Consider the following 24,342-nt stretch of genomic DNA (forward strand, 5'->3'; position numbering starts at 1 on the left):
CCCGCTCCCTGAGAAGAGACATTTTCCTATGTTATTAGGATCAGCGAGAGCACAACCCTGTAATAATCAGCCAACAACTTCTTAAAAGTCCCCAGCTCTGCAGTTGGCTGCATCGCCTGCCATCAGAATCAACTTAGGAAGTTGATTTTAAAAGAAGCTGAGTGATATTTCCAGTTTGGAAGAGGAAGAAAAATCAACTCTTCTATTTGCAGCTCTACAAGGAAACTTCTGGCACAATAGCAAATGTGACACCCAGCTCCACGGGGAGGTGTTGACAGCCACAGAGGGGAGCCCCACGCAGGGCACAGTGTCGAATCACTGTCGCCCCACAGTCCCCGACAGGGTTCAACAAGGAGTGCTTTCTTGCCCAGCAAAGAACTGCAGAGGTGCACACCATCCTTTGTGGGAGGCCATGAGGTTTGGAAGAGAAGGAAGGTTTTTGGATTCAGGTGACCCCCGCTCTTGTACTTCATAGTTTTGTGACCCTGGGGCAGGTAACTCATCCTCTCAGCCTCAATTTTCTCATGTATAAAATGGGACTAACAATACCCAATACTATAGGGTGGTTTTATGGATTAAGTAAGAGAATGTACTTAGCTCAGTTGGCAAAGAATCCACCTGCAATGCAGGTGACCCCGGTTCAATCCCTGAGCCGGAAGATCCCCTAGAGAAAGGAATGGCAACCCACTCTGGTATTCTTGCTTGGAAAATCCCACAGACAGAGGAGCCTGGTGGGCTACAGTCTATGGGGTTGCAAAAGTTAGATACGACTGAGCAACTAAACCACCACACTTAAAATACCTTAAACACAGCAGATGATCAGGAAATGTGGGCACTCAGAGAGGACTGAGATGGCTCTCTGCAGAGGGAAAAAGGGCCTGGGAGAACTTCCGCTTCAGCTGGAGTCGGCCAAGACTGCCCTTAGAGGCCCAAGGTGGGCTGAGGAGGCCCTGAGGTCCCCTGCCACACCTCTCCCAGGGGGGTGAGGAGGAGTCATAGGGGGAGCTGACAGGGGTCACCAACTCTCCAAGAGAAAACTCAGAGAATCCAAACCTTCCAAATAAGCGCAGGGCATTCCCAAACACTTGTGGGCACCGGGTGAGCACCCCTTACACTCCCTCTCTCAGAATCTGGAACATCTTTTGAGGCCACCAGTGGCATGAGCCAAACATCAGAGGCCCCCCAGAACAATGATGGGGACAAACCAGGCAAGTGGGGACCAACTATGATGACCCTGAGATGGAGCCTCCATCATGCTGGACCCTTGAAACACATTCAACAAGGCAGAGAGAAAGGGGGCTGGATGACTCCAGAAGCTTCATCTAAGCTCCAATCCAGCCAAGGGTACCCACCCAGTCCCCTGCGGGTACTACTAGGGGTGCTGGGCTGGGGCAAAGTCCTAGAGAATGTTGTTGAGAGCTGGAGATTTCAACTTTATATTGTGGCTCCTAACAAAGTCTTTGCAAGTGACAGGTCTGGGGCCAAAGGAGCACTAACGAAGCCATGTACTGTAGCTTTTCTATTAACAAAATGAACCATTTAGGCCTTTTCTTCTACCTGTTCGTGCATCTACCTATCACATGCATTTCAGTAGATAAAATCTGAGTACATGTACTATTTTTCATGCTGCTTTTTAAGAATATATATTCTTCCATATACCCCAGCCTCAAATGAGAATTTTTGCTTTAGACACTAAATATTCATCACAGAACTCAGAGATCTTTGTGGGGAAAAGAACTTTCAAGTATTTAAAGTACAGAAACAAAACTGAACCCCCAGGAACAGCCCTACTTAGATTATAAATGACTTAGAAAAACGAGACCCATAGGGTCACTAGTTTCCTTTCTTTTCATCCTCGATCCCAACCCTTTGGGCTAACTAGAAAAAAAAAATTCTTTCCACTCAGTTTCTATAAAACCTATTTATCCAGAGAGAAATTTAGGAGAATCTGAACCTCAAAAGTCCATGGCATGGCCTTCCACTCAAACTCTCACTGGAAGGCTTCCATACTACCAAACTTCTAGTTTTGAGCTGTTAGCTACAAAAGCTGGCATGCTGATTCTGTCAGCGGAGAAGGAACAAATGATATGATGGAGAGTTGTAGCCGACTAACCTTCGCACATGGCAGGAAGGCCCGGGAAGCAGGGAAATTCTTTCTAGGAAGATGATTCCTACTCCTCTGTGCTAGAAAATACCAACATTCCAGGGGTGTTTGGACATGGCACCACCGCACCCAGGGTCAGCCTGGGATGCATAGCGTACGAGGATGGAGGAGCAACTGATCGGACAGTTAGTTCGTTTTGAGACTTTGCCTGCTCAGAGCCTGGGGTGCACTCTCAGCCCCTTAAATTCCCTTCCAGTTTCACTGCGGGCCGTCTGAAAAGACTCCAAATGTTACTTGTGTGCCAAAGACAACAGCTGGGTTTCTGTGACTGTGAACAGACTCCGTAGACTTACAAGTAATCCTCTCAACAGCCAACCTCAACAAACATCCTATGTGTGGTGAAGAATTAAGAAAAGGAAACAATAGGATAAGCCCTCATTTTCAAAATGTATTTGACTTAAGCTTTCTTTCAAGACCAGGTCTGAATTCCCAAGAAGGATTTTAGTGACAAGGTGGTAGAGAGCATTTATAAACACGTGTGTCTGTCTGTCTGTCTCTGGCCGTTCCCTCTGGCACCGCCTGCTCCGAGCCTGCAGTTTGCCATCTCCAGTGAAAGCTCAATAAGCAGAGGGCGTTAAGATAAGCGGGATAGGAGGCCAGGGGAGGGAGAAGACGTTTTTTCCTATATTAGCTTTCTCAAGCCTAAGCAAACTATACACCTCAGAGGGTTCTAAAACCCCATTTAGAAATACTGAAGATAATGTTCCTTGCTGTCCTTTTGTTTTAATACCTAGTCAAAAGTTTTCACTTTTTTGATGCATGGGAACAAAGGTCCAAACTAAGGAAAAGAGCCTTGACATTTTTCTCCCCCAAAGGGAAGATGATTATATCTGTGTGAACCTGAAGGCTTCCCTTTTAAAATCCACAAAGTGGGGGACTCTCCTAGGAGCCCTTCCCCAGCTTGCCAGGAGAGATGGGCACAGGGGTGGCTCACTTTCCCTTCTGCTAGGGACTTCTCCCTGTAAGCCTGGGGCTCACAGCTGCCCCGGGGCCTGGACAACAGCCCAGGAGCTTATGGTCCTGGGTCCATCCGGCTGTCTCCTCGGTCCTCTGAAAGGACCATGTCTATACTGCACTGGAAATAGTTACAAGGTGGCTCCTTGTGGGCTTTTAATCCTGACACATCCAAAGGGAAATTTTCTTCTCTGCCTTGTCTATTTCGGGGCCCTTGCCCTCACCTTTTGGCTCCAGGGAGCATGATTCTCGCCTCGGCTGGCCCTTCTTGGCACTCCTTGACTTGGCCTCAGGCCAAGAAAAGGGCAATAAGTCAATTAGGAAGACACCTCCTCCCTTCAGCTTCGGGGGGCCCAACCTTCAAGAAAGCTGTATACTTTGCTACAAGTACTTTATCTTCCCGCAGACCCTGTAAGTGGCTTCCTGGAATCTGAACTTTCTCTTTAGCCACTGATCCTGCCTCTCCCCAGACCAAGGGGCTGGCGTGGCCACCTAACAATGCACCTTCTTCTGCCCGCTGAGCTCGCCTGTTGGATTCAGGGGCCCTGACTGCAAACGGGCATTTGGCTTGCAAAGGAGGCTAAGACGGGGTTAGGGGTTGGGGGGGGAGCTGGTGGCGCGATGGATGTAGTGCAGAGGCCAGCCATCCCTCCTGGCTGCTCACAGTTGAAGGGCAGGGAGAGGCAGCCTCCCAACTCATTCTTGATTGGGGCCCCTCATCCGGGTAGGGGCTCGGCCTCCCAGACCCCATTCCCACACACTGCCCCTTTCCGCTTCCCGGCCCCCAGACTCCTCGAGGCCACCTCTCCCTTCCCCCCACCCCGCCCCCTAGTGTCCCCCACCCCCATCCTCTGGCTGGAGGCCTGGGTCACGCCGCGTCCCCAGTCCGGGTCCCCCCAGTCCGGGCTAGCAGTACAGGGACATCCTGCTGCGGCGCATGGCCTCGCTGATCAGGTAGGCGGGGCTCAGCTCGGGCTCCTCGGTCATCACCGCGATGTTCTGCCACTCGCCCGTCTGGCTGGACCGCTTGATGGTGTCCACCACGCACAGGGCGTACAGGCAGTCGTCGAAGGTGGCAGCCATGGTGAGCGGCCGGCCGTCCCACGTGCGCCGATCGTCCTGGTCCTGGAAGGCCTGGCGCACGGCCTGCATCATCCTGATGGTGCCGCGCAGGTAGGGCGAGGGGATGTCGCTGAAGGCCTTCTCGGGCAGCAGGGAGTTGCTGACCGGCGTGGCGTCCTGCACCAGCAGCTCCTGCTCCGGGGCGCTGTTGCGCTGGCCGTACAGGTCCGTGCCCACGGCCAGGAGGCGCCCGGCCGAGCCGACCACGGTCACGTCCTGCTTGAACTCGCCGGGCACGTTGAAGTTGAGGGTGACGGCACAGCACACCCCGCCCTCCAGCACCATCTGGAAGGTGCAGAAGTCGTCGCTGGTGATCTGACGGATGCCCTTGATGTGGTCGGTCTGCTTCACGAAGGTCTTGAGCAGCCCGTGGGCCTTGATGGCCTTCTGGCCGGTGAGGAAGGTCAGCAGGTCGATGATGTAGGTGCCCACCGAGTGCAGCCCGCCGCCGCCCATCAGATCGTCGCAGCTCCAGTTGTACTTCTTGCCCAGCAGGCTGCCGCCGTGCACCTGCACCTCGCACACCAGCAGCTCGCCCACGTAGCCCTCCTCGATGAGCTGCTTCATGCGCACGAAGGCCGGCAGGAAGCGCAGCACGTTGCCCATGACGCTCATGAGCTTCGGGTAGTAGTGGGCGGCCGACATCATGCGGAAGGCGTCTAGCGGTGTGGCCGCGCGGTCGCAGATGACGTTCTTGCCAATGCCTGTGGGCGGAGCACAAACAGCACATCAGGACGCTGGCGCCGAGCGGCAGACAGGGGCGCTGTGGCCCCCTGGTCCGCGTTCATGAACCAGGAAGCGAATGGGACTACTCTTTTTTGGTAGTTGCTATTGTGTGTCTGGAGAAGGCAATGGCAACCCACTCCAGTACTCTTGCCTGGGTCTGGGTGGGTGGGGGTGTGTGTGTCTGTGTGTCTGTGTCTCTGGCGTGTGTGTGCGCGCGCACTTAGTCGCTCAGTCGTGTCTGACTCTTTGCGACCCCATGGACTGTAGCCCGCCAGGCTCCTTAGTCCATGGCATTCTCCAGGCAAATATACTGGAGTGGGTTGCCATGCTCTCCTCCAGGGGAATCTTCCTGACCCAGGGATTGGGCCCAGGTCTCCCGCATTGCAGGCGGATTCTTTACCGTCTGGGCCACCAGGGAAGCCCAAGAATACTGGAGTGGGTAGCCTATCCCTTCTCTAGGGGATCTCCCCCACCCAGGAATCCAACTGGGGTCTCCTGCATTGCAGGCAGATTCTTTACCAGCTGAGCTACTATTATCCTTTTTTACTATTATCCTTTTTAAAAGTTTTATCTTTTAAAATTTTATTATTTTTAATTGGCGGAGAATTGCTTTACAACAGTTGTGTTGGTTTCTGCCAAACATCAACATTAATCAGCCATAGGTATATATATGCCCCCTCCTTCTTGAACCTCCCTCCCACCTCCCACCCCATCCCACCCCGCTAGGTTGACAGAGAGCACTGGGGTTGACCTCCCTGTATGACTAACTACTCTTATTACAATTTTAAAACATCTTATTATACCTTTTATTTATACAAAAATAACATTCTATATATTTCAGCATTACTTTAAATATTAAAGTCAACTTACTTTAGTATTAAACTATCACAGTGATTTAAATATTAAGATTTATTTTTATACATTTAACTAGCCTATACTTTACAAATATTTTTAAATATTTGCCAATATCAGGTGTTTCACTTAATATTTTATTTATATTAATCTGTAACATTTCATATATAGTTTTATTTGTAAAATTAAAATATTTAAATATAAAATGTTCTATTAAAGTACACAATATGGGTTTTACATATAAAATATATTTTGTCAAAAGTTATATGTGAAATGTTTTATATATTTTTATTTGTAAAATATAATTTTTATTAAAAATATGTGTAGTGAATAGTATTTTTATCTGGACAGAACTGGAATAAAGATGAAATCATGGCCACTGTGAGTCTGATAAAGTATGAGGAAAAATTTCTTAATCGCATACTTCCAAAGTCTAAGTTTTTACCTGTCTCTCCTACAACCACCAATAAAGGATTATGTTTTGTGTGTTTTCTTGTTTATTTTGCATTATGGGTTAGGGCTGGCAGCTGTCACAGATGTGTTTGTTTAATGTTTTCCAGTTCCTTATGGGAAGAGCGGATATTCCTTCTATCTGAGACATGGGTGGTGGTGACTCAGCCCTCATCTTGTCTGGTTGCGGGGAGACTGGGGGTGTTGGCACCTCTGGCAATGGAGTTGAGACTAAGTAAGAATTATGCTTATAGTGACTTAGCATGCATGCACCATGACTATACTGGGTACGTGAGTTCCAGGGAGATGATGCCCTTTAGGAAACTAAGCTGTTCTGGATCAAGAGAAGACAAAGGATCAAAGGCTAGGAGAGTGAAGGGAGAAGAGAATTCACTCCAACAGAAAGTCAAAGGTCAGGGAAGAAAAATTCAGCTGAACCTGGAGAAACAGTTATCTGGGACTTAAAAAAATAAGGTAATAATTTAAAAAATTATACAGATTTGTTAGCAAGCCAGGTTGGGGAGCTTCTGAAACAAGGCACCTTGCCTCCTATGAGGTCTCTGCTGCGCAGTCATGTTCTGCACCTAGACCCCCACTATGGAGCACGCCAGCCACAGACAAGGGACAGGCCACAGGGCAGATGGCGCAATGAGACCCACACCCATCCCGGTTGTCTTGACCACGGGAATCTGACTTGACAAAATCCATGACCACTGCCCTCCATCTGAGCTAAGAGGGTCCTGTGGAAGACCTATGACTGTGCGTGTCTGTCCAGTGGAAATGCCTGGGCAAGGCTATAGGCACGTGGGGCTCTCATTTTCCCACTGGAAGAGCAAGTGGAGCAATGGAAGTACCCAGCACAGATTGGAGAAAATAAATACAATCGGTGGCTGTCAGTTTCCAAGTGTACATCAAATTCTGGCCCCAAGTGAAAGGCATGGAGCCCACACACCAACCCCATCTCTTGGCCTCCTCTACATTAGCAGAGTTGGGCTGGCTTTCCTGATGACTGTGAATGAGCAGCAAGAAGCTTCTTGAACTCTGAGCAACCAGGTGAAGACTGAGGCTCCAGCAGAGGGATAAGGCAACACTGGGTTGTGTTACCAAAAGCCCTGTGCACTTGTGTGACATCGTGTTCTGATAATATGATCCTATTGGCACTGGACTCCTGCTGGCGGGAGCAGATTTCTATGAAAACAGATTAGTAGGCCACCACAGGTACAGGTGACACAATGTTGCCCAAATCTGCCTCACACCTGCTGGGTACAGGCTGCGGCCGCTCCTATACTCTACCTCATGGTCTGCAAAACCAGGATCCCTGATGGCCATCTTCTCAGCTACCGGTCATATTAATGACACATGAAAAAAGAAGTTTACCTGATTTTTCTACTATAAGAACTATAAGATAAAATAGTAAAAGAAAACACAAATTGAGAAAAATAATCCACTCCCCTCCACATACCCGAAGCAATCAACTCATGGGTAATTCTTTGAAGCTTTGTAGATGAAAAGATACTGATGAAAGCTACTGACTCCCTTTCCAGAAAAATGCATGCATGGGTCTCCCAAGATTCTGAGATATAGGCATCTCTTCCTTTGCACTGTTTAAGTATATTGTGGTCCCACAAGAGACAGCAGCTTCCTCAAAGAACAAGGTTGGGCATTCTAATTTCTTAGGTCTCCATGATGCCCACAGCACTTTAGCGGCATGCATGTGTGTGCCGGAAACCAGTGAGCGTTGCTGTCTGGCCCCATGTCTCTGCCTATTGTCCTTCTCAATGTCCACACTTTACAGATGGGTCTTGGCAACGTCTTGACACACAATACTGTATCTTCAAAAATCAGAAGAGACTTCTAGGAATCTGTTGTAAAGAAATCTTCTAAAATGCAATCACAGCTTCTTGCCCAAAGATGCCTCTCACTGTATTATTTATTAAAGTGAAAAGCTAACAACCATGCAAGTGCCCAATGATAGAAGAATGTATAAGTAGGCTGTAATACAGCCGCATAATGGAAGATTGTGCAACCATTGAAAGCGATGCTCATAAAGACTTTTTAGTGACAAGCAAAATGATTATGAGGTCATGTTAAGTGAAAGGGCTCTATTCATAGACACACTATGATCTCAACTCTCTCTTAAAAGGACAAGAAAAAAAAGAGAATACATCAAAATGTTTACAGTGGTTAATTAATTAATACAATCAAGACTGATCTTTATTTTCTTCACTACCATTTTCTAAGTTTGTATTTTTATAGTCAGAGAAACATTGGGGGTTTTTTAGGGCCAAAGGAGTCATAAAGACTTCATGTGATGGCAGAAGGGCCCTTCAAAGCCAAGGTCCCAGAGCTCTCGGACCTGCCCCCGTTGTGCCCAGGGAGCTGGGAGAAGCCCCACCAACCCTGAACCTGTGATGCTGCTGAGGCTCAGGCTCCGCTGCCAGGTCTTCCCATCCATTTTCCCAAGACTTCATGATTCTGGTGATGGCTATGTACTCTCTCAATAAGATCAATTCACAAAACTGTACCCATATCCCTAGCTCATGGATGGCCCCCTAGGGTTCTGCAGGATAGGTATCTCCACGGTAAGTCATAAGATAACTCCTGTGCTGAGCTTAGTCGCTTAGTCGTCTCTAACTCTTTGCGACCCCATGGACTGTAGCCCACCAGGCTCTTTTGCCCATGGGATTCTCCAGGCAAGAACATTGGAGTGAGTTACCACGCTCTCCTCCAGGGGATCTTTCCGACCCAGGGACTGAACCCAGATCTCCTGCATTGCACGTGGATTCTTTACCATCTGAGCCACCAGGGAGGCCCAAGAATACTGGAGTGGGTAGCCTAGTCCCTTCTCCAGGGAATCTTCCTGACCCAGGGATTGAAGCTGCATTGCAGGCGGATTCTTCACCAGCTAAGCTACCCAGGAAGCCCTATGGAAACCCTTATAACGTACTGGGTTCTTTTTATTGGACTATAGTTGCTTTACAGTATTGTTAGTTTCTATTGTACAAAGTGCATCAGCTATACATATACATATATCCCCTCTTTTCTGGATTAATGTATTGTTAAAAAAATTAGATATTGCTTCCAACTTCAAGGGAACCCCTAACTCAGAGCTAGCAGACCACTCACATATCTATAAAGCACAGTTTATTTTCTCTCTTTTACGCAATCTTTCCTCAACCCTACTTCTTGGACCCCGCCCTCAAAGTCCTTAGGTTTTCTTGGCCTTCTTTTCTTCCCCATCAAAGTCTGCCCTTCCAAAACGCCCAGAACCTGAAACTCCAATGTCCTTAGCAGTTTAACAAGAATCGAGGACATAGGCTGAAGGAATACCACTCTAACTGCGGACTTGCAGTCATCAGATACTGTGTGTGTGTGCGCGCGCGTGTGTGTGCACGCACATGTGTGTACACGTGTGTGTGCGCACGTGTGTGTGTGTGTGTGTGTGTACTGCGTGTGCATCCATGTGGCGCAGAGCTTTCCTCTCACCCCCAGAATCATGTGCCATGTGAAGAGAGCCTTGTTACCTATGCAGAGGGGTGGCAGGGCCCACAGTCTGGTGTGTCAGATGCCACTGACTGTGTGTAGGGATTTTTCCCAAAGAAAGCAGACAGGTCCCTGCCCTCCAAATCACCTTTGTCAGCCTGGGCTTTGGGTCTGGTTCTCCGGAAATACCGTAGGTCCCTGGTGCCTTCCTGATTTTCATGACTTAGCACCTCTCCTTTCTTGCCACTCCCAGGGAAAGTCCTGGGGTGGGCTCTTGAGAGAAAAGCCTTCCCCATTTTGTGTTAGAAAGGAAATAATAAGTAGAGGCACCTCCCTAAGCGCGAGGCTCTGACCTTCCTTTGCTGTGAAAGTAAGTAGATTCTCCCAGGGAGACAGGAACTGAGGAGGTCAGGAAGAGGCATAGGGCTGCCTACCCTCAAAGGCTGCCCGCCACCAAGGCAGCCGTGGCTGACTCCTAACAGGGGAAGATCACCCTCCTGGGCTCCGCTTTGTAAACCCCACAGCCCTGCATCCACACGTCTCTCAGAGCACCACACACACACTTCCTTTAGGTTTGGGGTTCCTATTGTCTGGTGGCGAGATGTGTCCTTCTAAAGCAAAACATCCAAAACTTTAGGGCCTCAAACAATCTTAGAAAAAATCACGCAACAGACAGAGGCCCGGGGGTGGGGAGAGGGAACGAAGACTCAGTGTTTACTGGAGACAGAGTCTCGGTTTAGGAAAGTGGAAAATTTGAGAGAGAATAATGAGGAGAGTTGCGCAATAATGTGAATGTATTTAGCGCCACTGAACTGTACAGTTAAATATGGTTAAAATGTTTTATATTGAGCTTTACCACAACAAAAACAAACATTAAAAAAAAAAAAGCATGCAGCAGAGAATCAAACAAAGGGACATGAGACACATGGACCTGATTCCACTCCGAATAAAGAGGCGGTGTGAAATGGACTGGGGGCAATCCCGAGTGCCCAGGGAAAAAAACCACTGTGTACTTGGCCAAAGCTCAGACATTTGCTGAGCAGCGGAAGAGTTTCAACCCTGAATACTCACTGGAAAGACTGATGCTGAAGCTGAAGCTCCAATACTTTGGCCACCTGATGAAAAGAGCCAACTCATTGGAAAAGGCCCTGATGCTGGCAAAGATTGAAGGGAAGAGAAGGGGATGAGAGAAGATGAGATGGTTGGATGGCATCACTGACTCGATGGACATGAGTTTGAGCAAGCTCCAGGAGATGTGAAGGACAGGGAAGCCTGGTGTGCTGCAGTCCATGAGGTTGCAGAGAGTCGGACATGACTGAACAACATTTGTGCTCAAAGTGATGTAGAGGAACAGCGGGAGCTTTCTTGACACTCGTGACTGTGGCAGTCGGAGGTCACCCTGCTGTTCCCTCCAGCAACACCAGGGCCCCATGCTCAGCCCACTCCACACAGGGCTCTGTGGCGACACCAAAAGCAGCTGTCTAAGAACCTTGCTGTATTTGTCAGGGGGTACAACGTGACTCTGGTGGGTGGTGGAAAACACGCAGCAACTGGCCCGGATGTTGTGGGGAAGTCTTCCTAACCTACCTCCACGAAGACCATCTGCCCCTTTGCATGACGACAAAGAACTTAAGTTGGGTCTTTTGGAAGCCTTCGGATTGGAACCAACTTACTTTATCAAGTTCAAGGTCCCCTTGTCAGCAAATAAAGCAAGAGCTCCCAGTGCTTAAGGTGGTAAGATTAATGCCTTCTCACCCAAGTCACGGAGCTAAAGCTGAGGAGAAAATGAGATGATGGTAAATTTCTGGAAGGTGAAGGTACCATGTGCAAGGCAGTACGCCTGCTCTTTGTTAGGAGCTTTTACATGAAATCACTGAGGGCATTTTACCGCCATCCTGAAGTCCTTCGTGGGGAGACAGAGTTTTTCTTCTGAGTGTGTGCGTGTGTGCTAAGTCGCTTCAGTCATGCCGACTCTTTGCAACGCTATGGACTATAACCAGCCAGTCTCCCCTATCCATGGATTCTCCAGACAAGAATACTGGAGTGGGTTGCTGTGCCCTCCTCCAAGGGATCTTCCAGAATCAGGGACCGAACCCAAGTCTCCTGAGTTCCCTGCCTTGCATGGAATCCAAAGGTGGATTCTTTACCACTAGTGCCACCTGGGAAGCCACCATGTGTGCTGTGTAACCAATCCTAAACATCCACACCCTGGGAAGACTCAGTGCCACAGGGAAGGAGTTTCCAACGAAAGGACCCTAAAGTAGAATTCGGGCAGCTGCGCCATCATGCCCTCCAAGCCCAGGGTCTCCACACTGTGGCTGAGAACTCACCTGTCTCTCTTTCCAGAGACCAGAGTTTTTTTGGGAGCTGATACTCCATCCCAGGGAAACTGCCCCCAGGAGTAGGGTAAGGGGTTCCCCATTGACACTTCTGGGGAAAGACACATGCTTTCTTCTATCCACAGAGCAGCTGTGCTCTCTTGCCCTGGACCGGGTAGGTTATCCCAGGATGCCCAGAGAATTGCTGCCATCCGGCCACTTGGAGCCCTTCTTTAGCACAATCAGCCTGGAACTTCAAAACATCCCTCTCTCCCAGCACATTTCCAATCACACACTCCCTTATCTTATCTGATCTTTGAGGCCAGTGCTCCTTTCCCACCAGTTCTTCCTGGTGATTCCACTTCTGTTGACAGCCCCTAATCTTCTGAAAGCCAGAGTGGATGCTGGTCCTACAGGCTGGCAGAGCCCCCACGAGACGTCCCATAGGATACGGCTTCCTAATTCTCTCTCCCCTTCACACAAGATAAGAGAGGGCTTTCCCTGCATTTCCAGTGGGGAACTCATTCTCTTCCTTTATATTCCATTCCTTCAATATTTCCGTGTTAGGCACACACAGAAAAAGAGTGAAAAAGATGAAAAGGAGCTCACAGTTTAGTAGAAGAAACCAACCAGGAAATGAGTGATTATGGGATCTAACAGATTATAGGGTCTAATAGAGGGATGGACAGTGAGAGCAGAAGGAGGGGCTGCCCAACTGACTTGGATATGACACAAAGCTCTGCTGGAGAGGTAACATTTGGGCAGGGTTCTGAAGCATATGTAAGAGTTCACCTGTTTGTTCAGCAGCTTCAGGTCTCATTTAGAAAATGGTCTAAAATAACAGTGTTTTTTAAAAAAATTCTTTTGAGATGCAATTTGAATTAAACAAGATTTGCACTGTTAAAGTATGTTTAACCTGGGTCTGAGAAACCACAAAAATTGGACTACTTACAAAAAATTGTGTGTATCCTGAGATTAAGTTTTCTGAATAAGAAGGTCAATGGAGTCTTAAAAGGGTCTCTAATTCAAAGGAAATCAAGCAGAGCTAACGTTTAGAGTGACGAAAAAAGTTTTTAAAGACGAAGATAAATCTCTGGTTTCAACAGAACTAGGTATTTGAACAGACAGGGCTACTTGAAATCCTACCTTCCTGTACCCAGAGACACGGGGCCTTTGGTCAGGTTCACCCTCTGACTGCGACACTCCACTTAGTCCAGCTCAGTCCCTTCCTTCCTTATTCCCATCCTACGGCCATATCTCCTTCCCCAACACACACACACACAGACACACACAGACACACACACACACAGACACACACACACACACACACACACCACACACACACACACACACACAGACACACACACACACAGACACACACCACACACCACACACACACACACACACACACACGTTTTCTTTTCGCTGAGAATGCACATCAGCAGAAATGACCTATCTAAACCCCACTCTGCCCTCTAGGCCTTCCTCTGTATAAATTGGGAGCAGAACCCCCTTGGAGAGGTTAAATCTTTCATCTTCAATCCCCATGACAGTTCCTGACAAACGACTTCCCGACTCACAGCCCTAATCTGACGCATTCTCAATACTCCCGACAGAATTTAAAATAGCAACCACCACCTTTCACAGAACACTGGCTCTGTGCCAGCAGAGGCTGTGTATTTTACACACCCTTTCTTTTTTTTTCATGGACACAACCCCATGAGGCAGAAACGAACCCTGTCCCCACCTCACGGACGCAGAAACCGAGCTTCTGCAAGGGGAAGCTACTTGCCCGCGGCACCACAACTCAGTGGTAAGGACAGCTGGGATCTGATCCCAGACATGTGTTCCCATCCTGGCCAGCTGGCCCCACGTGCCTGTCACAGAGGGGCAATGCCCAGGGCACCACAGAGGGGGCTCCCAGGAGGTGGTGCAACTGGCCGCGGTGAGCACCAGAAACTGGGAAACGGTGGTAGGGCTGCCGAGGGCGCCCAATGCCCAGCCGGATGACGATGCAAAGTCTCCCACAGCAACTTCTAATTTCACACCTGAGAGGGAAAGGGGTCAGGGTGGTGCGTCTTCAGCTCCTTTTGTCAAGGATGCTGTCAGTGGGCTCTGAAAGAGTTGGGGGAAGCCAAGGAAAGGAGGTCAGTGGGGGTTAATAAGGATGGGACTTGATACTGAACTGAATTAGATGTTTAAGTGCTGTTCTGTATATAACCTGCCCTTGCAGCCCACCCCACATTCCACCAACCTCTAATGGACTTTTCCCCCACTACTCTGGCTTGTCGTCAGTCTTCCTCTTGCACAGGAACCCCTGTCAGGGGTTAGATTTTCTCAGATGGTTTCACATACAATGGTATATTCTAATTATAGCTCCTATAATACCCACAACAGGGAGAGCGCTCCTGACACACTTCTAATTTGGGGTTTCCTTATTAGTCCCTGGTAGCTCAGCTGGTGAAGAGTCTGCCTGCAATGCAGAAGACCCCTGTTTGACTCCTGGGTCGGGAAGATCCACTGGAGAAGGGACTAGGCTACCCACTCCAGTATTCTTGGGCTTCCCTGGTGGCTCAGATGGTAAAGAATCCGCCTGCAGTGTGGGAGACGTGGGTTCAGTCCCTGGGTTGGGAAGATCCCCTGGAGAAGGAAACAGCCATCCACTCCAGTATTCTGGCCTGGAGAATTCCATGGACTGTATAGTCCATGGGGTCGCAAAGGGTCGCACATGACTGAGCGACTTTCACTTTCACTGGTCAGTTGCACACATCTCTTCCCAGGTGGTGCAGTGGTAAAAAATCCACCTGCGAATGCAGGAGACTCTGGAGATGGGGGTTCAGTCCCTAGGTTGGGAAGATCCCTTGGAGAAGGAAATGGCAACACACTCCAGTATTCTTGCCTGGAAAATCCCATGAACAGAGGAGCCTGGTGGGCTACAGTCCATGGGGTCACAAAGAGTCAGACATGATCAAGGGACTGAGCACACACGTGTACACCAACACTATGGCTAATACAGGTTGAGGAGATAACCTCAGGAAGTTTCTAGCCAGCTCCTTCTAGCTCCTTCCAGCCTGGACATCCCCAGAGAAGAAAAGAAAAGCTCACCACTTCTAGCCCAAGGGGACCAAGAGGAGAGGTTTAGAAACAGCAGGCAGGTAGGCGGGAGCCTGAGACCTTCTAGGCTAGAGGCAAGTTTCCCAACCTCCCTGCATAGAGGTAGCACATGCAGACACCCATGTGAGGGAGGCAGGGAGGTGGTAAGAGGGTCCCTGGGGGGACAGAGGTCTGGGGCTGGACGCAGTGGCTGCAATGGTCAGGACTTGGGGACAAAGGGAAACAGCCAGGACCGTAGGTCCTGCTGTGCTGGTCCCAAAGAGCCAAATGACACGTACCGCACGTCAGTGGTTATTATCCTGGGGGGTGGCCTGTACCACCACCACCACCACCACACATGTGGACAAGCCAGGAGTCAGAGGCACCCTCTGGATCCAGGGAACACAGCCAGTTACCTAAGCCTCACTTTCACCATAGAAGCAGTCCCATTCTGCAGTTAGTGGCGGGCAAAGGGCAGAGGGCTGAACTACTGGGCCACCCGATTCATGTAAAGAGACCAAGGTACTTAAAAGAAAATACAAGTGATCAGGTTGGGTGAGATGACCAGATTCACCATCATTCTAATTCCTACCTCCCTCCCTAAAGAGTGGTGATCAGGACAGCTGCAGAGAAATAAAGGAATCTGTACTTCCCCTTCCTAATTATAGTGGGACTTCTCTCCACACACCCGAAACCGTGGGACATACCTGTTAGCTCCCAAAGCCACCTCCCCCGAGTCCCCGACAAAACCTCCGTCCCTAATTGTCGACAGCAAGTCAACACTCTTCAGAGAAACACTGTCCTCCCTGTATATGTAATATGAATGGAAGACAAGACTTTAAACTAGGCAACTTCTCAAAGAAAACAAAGTAGCGAACACTTTCCATCTAAGAGGAGTTATGCTTTAGTGAAGGGATCAGAGGTATATTCACCCAGCAGATGTTTTTTCACTTTAAAAAAACAGTATACTTCACACTGTTTTAAAGATAAAAAGATCCAGAAACACTGGATTTCTTCCCCCAGAATCTCCTGCACACCAATAAGCAGTTGGAGCTGAACAGTGGTTGTTCACGTGCAATAGACCACAGTCCCTACCAATCCCTATAGCTGGGCTATATTAGCTTTCTACTGCTGCCCAAAAAATGACCACACACGTGGCAGCTCCTATTTGCTGTCTTTCAGTTTTCTAGATCAGAAGTCCAGGCGGGCGCAGCTGGGCCTCTGCTTAGGGTTTCACAAGGCTGCTCCTGGAAAGAACAGGCTTCCCAGCTCAGATTGTCTGCCAAATTCAGTTCCTTGGGGCTGCAAGCCTGAGGTCACTTCTGCTTTCCTTGCAGCCTCTAGAGGCACCATCGTCAGGCCAGTAACAGTATCACGTGGAAGCAAGTTCTTCCCACGCTTGGAATCTCTCTGGCTTCCCCTTTGGCCACCAGCTAGAGGGAACTCTGTCCTTAAAGGACTTCTCTAATGAGATTAGGTCCACCCGGATCAGGGCGAATGTCATACTCAAATGACTCCATCCCAGCTCCTTAATTTGCCTGCAAGCCCGAGAAAGACCCAAGTAGAGAAAGATTCTCAAGTATTTTCCAAGCAAAGGGCTTCAGACACGTGCCAACATTCCTTCCAGACCTCCCTTTGCTTTTATGCTCTTGCAGTAGTTTTTACTCCATCAAATAGGACTCGGTGAGCTACTCTAGGCTTTTTACAATCTATTATTAGTCTCCTCATTACCACGGAGATTGTGTCCTCAATTCAGGGCTCCCTGTAGACAGCGGTAACCGGAACAGTGCCAGGAAGGTGGCAGACGTGGCCTTTGTGGGGCTGGAAAAAGCACAAGGAAGGGAAGGAGAGCTGAAACAGTTATGAACCCACCAGGTGCTCAGGCTTCCCGTCAGCTCAGTTAAGCATCACACGGGCATCATTATCCCCATTTGTCCAGAATAGAGGACAGAGGCTAAGAGGGATCGCCCAAGACCATAGACAGGTGGCAGATCTGCCTGCAAATTCAATTCTGTGATCCCAAGGCTCTCTGTCTTTTATTTTCCATGTCGGGAATTGCCACCGATGGGAGGGTGGGAGCAGCTTTAAAGGACTGAACCTCAGAGCACCAGGTGGGTCGAGAAAAGAAGCCCAAGCCCTCTGGGCCCAGCTAGAGCCCAGCACAGAGCTGAGAAGCCATCAGGGAAGGCAATGGGGGGATGGCAGAAGCCAGTGACTGCTTGGAGGGGGAGGGCTGGCGGCTCCGCCTGGGAGGACCACAGCCACTGTCGTCCTGGACAGGTAGACACACCTGGGCAGTGTCAGCTACAAACTCGCACTTACCAAGAGCATTGCCAATGACTGAACAACAAAGGCATTTGCCATCTGCCTCTGCGGAGATTGAACAGCTGCTAAAGCTGTTGACCTTCAACAAGTCCTGAGGGAGTTCAGGGTGGAGTGAGGCACTCTGTGCTCCAGGGAATCTGATAGGACAGGTCTTTAGATAGTTGGATGTATGATCTCAATCCTTGCATCTCCTCATATCTAGAGAAGCACTAAATCCCTTCATGGTGACATCAGATCCTCATGACTAACAGAAACCCTTTTGTAAAATGAGTGCTTCATGGTATCGAACTCTCCCCCTTCTCCAAAACCTTATATATTGACTTTCCCCCACTGCCGCTTTGGAGCAGTCTCTCAGAGTTATCTGAGATGCTGCCTCCCGGGCTGCAGTCCTCATTTTGCCCCAAATAAAGCTTAACTCACAACTCTTGAGTTAGACTTTTTTTTTTTTAGTCGACAGCAGTGAACTCGCAGGGCAACTGAAGGATATCAGGAGAGAGGAGGAGGGAACAGGCGTGGTGACTGGGTTCCCACACTGAACAAAGGAAGCCCTCAAGGGCCCCAGCCTTCTGCACGCAGGCACCTGACATCTTGGCAGAAGGGCCTGGGCAGCAATGGGCCTTGCCACACACTTCAGCCCTGAGGAACACAGAGGCAGCAGCCAAACCACCGTTGGGCTACACTCCCACCCTGCCATGGAGTCCAGGAACACAGATCCTTGGAGAAATAAACACCTCCAGAAATAAACAATAAACATAGCCAGAAAGCTTCCCAGGAAAGGAAAGCAGCTCAATACCCTGAAACAATGGATCTCACCCCTTGGCCAAAAGCAGAGGGAACAAGTCAGCTATGGGACCATCTTTAATTCAAGAGCTCCTGTTTCTGCTGATGGGACCAGACAAAGAAACCCCTCCCACAGCCAGAAGGCAATCCAGAGCCAGGGCTGAGTACTAGCAGGTCAGCATAATCATTAACAAACCACTTCCCAAAGCACTCTCCAGGTCTTAGACCAAGTCTCTGACAAGGGGTGGGGAGGGTAGTGAGGATTAGACACAGAGAAGAAACCTAGAATGAACTAGGGTGTTTGTGTGCGTTTAGGGCGGAGTGGTACAGATTTGTGACGTTCAGGGGCTGTCATGCTCCCGCATCAGCCTGCTCCACGTGGGAATTTCCCGCTTTGGGCATCTCGGCAGGAAGCAGAGCATCTTCCCATTACGGAAGCCAAGCCGGGGGTTGTTTCCCAGCAGCCTTGGCAGCAAAAGCACAAGCACACTCGGGTTTGGCCAGCCAGGGATACTACCTGGTTCTGGCACCCAAAGAAGCTGAAGTGCGGAGAGTCCAGGCCAGCGGGAGGGGTAGCAACCTCAACTTCCAAACCAGTGACAGTGACACCAAGGATGGCCCCTGCAGCCCAGGACCAGCATCAATGCAAGCAACCAGGTCCCTCCACATTGGGGGGATTCCTCTGTCTCATCTGGCCTGATTCCAGCTGCCATAGCCTGTCTCTGTTCTCCTTGTTTTCCAAGGCTGTCTCCTCGAGCTCCTGAACATTTCTGTGATGCATTAATGTCCTTTAGAAAAATTCCATTCTGATAAAATCAGCCAGGCAGTTTCTGTGGTTGGCAGTTAACATGCTTCCCTAGCACAACAGGTTTACAAGCTTTCTGGACTTCTTTCTGAGATTGATTTCAGTGCAGAGGAGGCACTGAGAGTCTATAAATAAAGCAGCCCAAGATCCCATGTGATTTATTGGAGCGAGGAAATGGAATGGGGGTCGGGGGATGCAGACTGAAGTTCAGATTCTGGCATTTGGAACGGTGTGACCCAAGCCATCTGACACTGAGGGAGCTCGGTTCCCTTATTATGAAATTGGAATAATAACGCCTTCTTCACAAGGCTGCCTTGAGGGTGAAACGACATATAGGTACTATCCTGACAGATGAAAAGTGCTTATAAATGTCAGCTGAATTTAATAACGCATCCAGATAAAAGCTGCCCATGTCAGCTCTGAGCGCAACAAAAATTCAAAAGAGATGGGGTGGGCAGGGAGATAAGTACAGGGCAGCCAAGGGGGCGGGTAAGGTGCCAAGACTTGAAGTCAAAATGGGTCCTAAGTCTGGCTTTGCCCCTGATGCCATGTGCAAACCATCTTGAAATGGGGCTGATATCTGGCCCCGTTGAAGGCAGAAGGAGAAGAGGGTGACAGATGATGAGATGGTCAGACGGCGCCACCAATACAACGGTCATGAACTTGGGCAAACTTCAGGAGATGGTGAGGGACGGGGAGGCCTGGCGTGCTGCAGTCCATGGGGTCATAAAGAGTCAGACACGACCTGGTGACTGAACAACCAGCATCTGGCCCTTCCAGTTTGAGAGGACTGATGAGAACATGAAATGAACAGTACTTAGGAAAGTCTGCAGAAAGAAATAAATCTAATTCAAGAATGAAGGCACTGCTGAGATGCAGTAAACTGTCCCCTGAAAAAACAAATCTGCGGCATTGTTCTCTGCCTGGAATCCCAGGGCTGGATGCTGGGCGCTCTCATGAATGAAGACAAAGGGCAGAGCCGACAGGCACCAGCTGGGGTGCTGACTCACTTGACATTGGGCACATCCCTGGCATTACTGGTTCTGTGTGAAGCCCAGGGAGGCAAGGACAGGGAAACGGAAAGGCAAAGCCAGTGTGAGACATTCAGCTGAGCACCTTAGCAGCTGCTCCTGTAAATAACTGAAGCTCAGCCAGTGATCTAGGCTGCGGATCAGAACCCTTCTCTCCCGAGAACCGCCCCTCACCCTTGGTTGCCGCTGATGTTTGCACACATCTGTGCTCCCATCATCACTAGGATGAGGGTCTTGTCCACGTAGCTCAGAAACTTAGAAATGGGCAAGACTTGGAGAGGGTGAGGGTGGCAGGGGAAAGTTTACAACGCTCTTAATTGGGCCCAGAGATCCAGGCCACCCTGGAGCAACCCAGATGCCAGCCACATCCTCCCTGCCCCAGCCTTTTCTCCTAAAGAGACAGTGTTCAATTTCTCATCTCTGGACCAGTCAACAACCCCCTGCAACTGAGCCCATGAAGGTTTCAGCAGGTTTAGCCAACCATGGCTGAAAGGCCCAGGTGCTGGCTAGGGTGAGTCTTAGAGCTTTGGAGGTCTTGTTTTGTTTTGGCAACAACTTGTAAACAATGCAGACTCTTTTAAAGGCAAAAACCTAGTTGGAAACAACTTCCAGAAAACTGGGTGCATCTGGGTCTGTGTCTGCCTGAGCAATGCTAGTTGGAAGCCTGAGAAGCTAGAAGTTTCGTGGGCTGCCTGGTGATGTCAGGTGGAAAGTGAAAGTGAAGTTGCTCAGTCGTGTCCGACTCTTTGCAACCCCATGGACTGTAACCTACCAGGCTCCTCCGTCCATGGGATTCTCCAGGCAAGAATACTGGAGTGGGTTGCCATTTCCTTCTCCAGGGGATCTTCCCGACCCAGGGATTGAACCTGGGTCTCCTGACTTGCAGGCAGATGCTTTAACCTCTGAGCCACCAGGGAAGCCCATTTTACAGAAGAAAGAGTGGGCTGAGTCAAGTCTTAATACTCTCTTCCACGTAACACTGGGAGACTCTGAAGGAGGCAGGGATACAGGCAGACGGGTGATAAAGGCTCTGAAGGCTCTCCATACATCCTGAGGATGCTCCTGAGTGGAAGGGATTCTTACTGACCCCCAGAGAGGGCTCTGCAGGGCACAGCGCTGGAATAAGGCTGGCCTGGGGCTCCTGAACACCTGGCCACTCAGCAGACTTGCACCGGACCGCAGGGGGATGCCCAAATGCTAAGACACAGCAGAAGCCCTAAAGACGTGCCAGATGCAGACAGAGAACAGGGACAGAGACCCAGGCTTGGTTCGCTCTGTTCCACAGTGGGGCAGGGTGTCGTTAAGACCCCTAGAGAGCAGACAGCTGCGGGTTGTTCCCTTCCCTCCTCCAAGTCAACTCTCACACACCTCTCCTGAGAAAAGCTTGTCACGCTTGATCACACTGAAGTCTGCTTGTCCATTCCAGGAAGAAGGATTATAGAAACAACTACACTGACTGAAAGGATTCCGAGGTACAAAGCACCTGGTGAGGTGCAGCCGCGCTCGTCAGTTCCTCCCAACACCCTGGAGAGTCGCTGTCATCACCGTGTCACAAACCGCAAAGCCAAACCCTCAAGAATCGATGCCCAAATTCACACCCCAGTAAGTGGTAAAGCCAGGATTCAAACCATATTCTGGTTCCCTCCACGTGCCTGTGACTCATCTTGAAAAAGTACATTGCACGAGATATCACCTCACACCTCTCAGAATGGCCATCACCAAAAAATCTACAAACAATAAATGCTGGGAGAAGATGCAGAGAAAAGGGAACCCTCTTGCACTGTTGGTCGGAATGTAAATTGATATAGCCACTGTGGAAGACAGTATGCAGATTCCTTAAAAACTAGGAATAAAACTACCATATGACCCAACATTCCCATTACTTACGGGGCATATACCCTGTATAATAGAAAAAGACATGTGTACCCCAATGTTCATTGCAGCACTATTTACAATAGCTAGGACATGGAAGCAACTTAGATGTCCATCAACAGATGAATGGATAAAGCAGCTGTGGTACATACATACAATGGAATATTACTCAGCCATAAAAAGGAATGCAGTTGAGTCAGTGCTAATGAGGTGGATGAACCTAGAGTCTAACATACAGAGTGAACTAAGTCAGAAGGTGAACAACAAGTATCGTATATTAGCACATATACATGGAATTTAGAAAGATGGTACTGATGAACCTGTTCTCAGGGCAGCAGAGGAGATGCAGACACAGAAAGCAGACTTGTGGGCCTGGGGCAAGTGGGTCGGGGTGGGGAGGGGAGGATGGGACAAATGGAGAGAGTAGCGGGAACTGGCTGCATGACTCGGGGAACTCAAACTGGGCTCTCTGACAACCTAGAGGGTGGGATGGGGTGGGAAGCAGGAGGGGGTTTCAAGAGGCAGGGGACATATGTATATGTATGGCTGATTCATGTTGATGCATGGCAGAAACCAGCACAATATTGGAAAGCAGTGATCCTTCAATTAAAATAAACACATTAAAAATTCATAAACTGAAAAAAAAGGAAAAAGAAAAGTACATTATAATTCTAAAGCCAACTTCACAGGCAGTAAAATGTGACTGCAAAGGAATCCAGTAGTTGGCATGGATTGTCATGTAATTATTCATTTAACCCACAAACACTTATTGAAGGCTTTCCTGAGGAAGCAATGGGAGGAGGTGCCCAGGCTCTGCCTGGTCTTGTAGTTTCCACGACTAGTTTCTGTGCTTTAGAACCATAGCTCCCAGCCTGAATGTCTCGGCAGCCAAGGCATCCAGGGGTCCCAGACCAAACTTGCTGGGGAACGGCAGTGTATTTTTAATTTTTGAGGAAAACATAATAACGGTACTTGACATCTGTTGGACGCTGCGGGAGCTACTCCTCAGAAGGTTCACAGTTTCAATCCTGAATTACACTATCTGCCTTTCGATGGCATCCCATCTCTGTGAAGCTTGGCTTTCAGCAGTCACAGTGATAAAAGCTGAACAATCAATCAAAAATATCAGGCAAAACTCAAGGCAGGATGGGAAACGAGGGTGTAGTGTTCTAGCTGATTCTGTGGTTTGAGAAGCTGTGTGGTACCTGATGCATTCGTATCCCAGTGTAACTGATTCTGATCATTAAAGAATGAAGCGCAAGTATTTTTATTCCTTCAATTTAGGTGCTATTTTTTCAAGCATCTGGGACAAATCTGTCTTATTATTTGGACTTACTAAATGGAATTGCCAGATCTAGGAGCACCATGAAAAAACTACTGAGACATTAAGGGCACCATGAATGGAGAATGTTGGGGAACTTTTGTTCTAGAGCATTCTGTAGGGCCCCTCCTCAACTCATGATTAGAAGTTCTCTGCTATATCCAAAATGGAAAACCAGTAAGGACCTACTGGATAGCACATGGAACTCTGGTCAGTATTACGTGGCAGCCTGGATGGGAGTGGGGGTTTCGGGGGAGCATGGATACATGCGTATGAATGGCTGAGTCCCTCTGCTGTTCACCTGAAACTACCACTGCATTATTAATCGCCTAGACCCCAGTACAAAATAAGAAGTTTAAAGTTTGAAAAAGGGGGAAAAAAAAAAGAGTTCTTTAAAGGCAGAGGCCATCTTATTAATACTTTGGTTTCTCCTTGGCATAGAAGTGGCTTGCTGTAGATACTTTTTAGCACCAATCCTCACAAAACTTTGACTCTGAAGAATCTGGACCTGACCTGAAGAAGCCCTTAAAGATCCAGAGGTCTAGCGAAGCATGAGTGAAATGGGGGCTACGGATACTTCAAGCTGGTCCCACCAGCTAGGGCGGGCAGAGTCGTGCATGGCACCTTCTTGATCTTAGAGAATAAACACAATTTTCTGAACTCTCTGATGCAGGGTAATACAATCAATTGCCTCTTAAGGGTTTTGAAGACACGTGAAGATATAAACTTAAGGTATAAATCACTTTAAACTTCTGAGATAAAGCTGAATTTATTAGCACATCAATGATCTAGATCATTTTTTTTTTCCAGTCTCCAAAGGCAAACTCATACCTCCAGGAAGGATGGGCTCTCAGCACAGAAGGGAGGGTCAGAGGTGGTGGGTATTAGCAGAGTTCACTTTCCAGCGCCTGGGTGTCTCCCAGCTGGAACTCTCTAGCAGGAGTTGCTTCTGTATCTGCTGACCAGGACAGCGCAGATAAACTGGTTGCTCAGCAACAGCTGCAGCCGCTTCACGGGTGGGGGTGAGGGTAGAGCAGAGGAGGCAT

The 24,342-nt window shown here is 48.9% G+C and overlaps 1 protein-coding gene across 1 annotated transcript in view; it reads right to left on the reverse strand.

Moving 5' to 3' along the window:
- GFOD1 (glucose-fructose oxidoreductase domain containing 1) overlaps window positions 206-24,342 on the reverse strand; it is a 99,708-nt gene continuing 75,571 nt past the window's right edge. Inside the window, exon 2 of the mRNA XM_018039119.1 lies at window positions 206-4,944. Within this exon, the coding sequence (XP_017894608.1) occupies window positions 4,025-4,944 (920 nt within the window). The 3' untranslated portion in view covers window positions 206-4,024. The remainder of the gene's footprint in view (window positions 4,945-24,342) is intronic.

This window comes from Capra hircus, chromosome 23 (genome assembly GCF_001704415.2).
Source record: "Capra hircus breed San Clemente chromosome 23, ASM170441v1, whole genome shotgun sequence".
Taxonomy (NCBI): Eukaryota; Metazoa; Chordata; class Mammalia; order Artiodactyla; family Bovidae; genus Capra; species Capra hircus.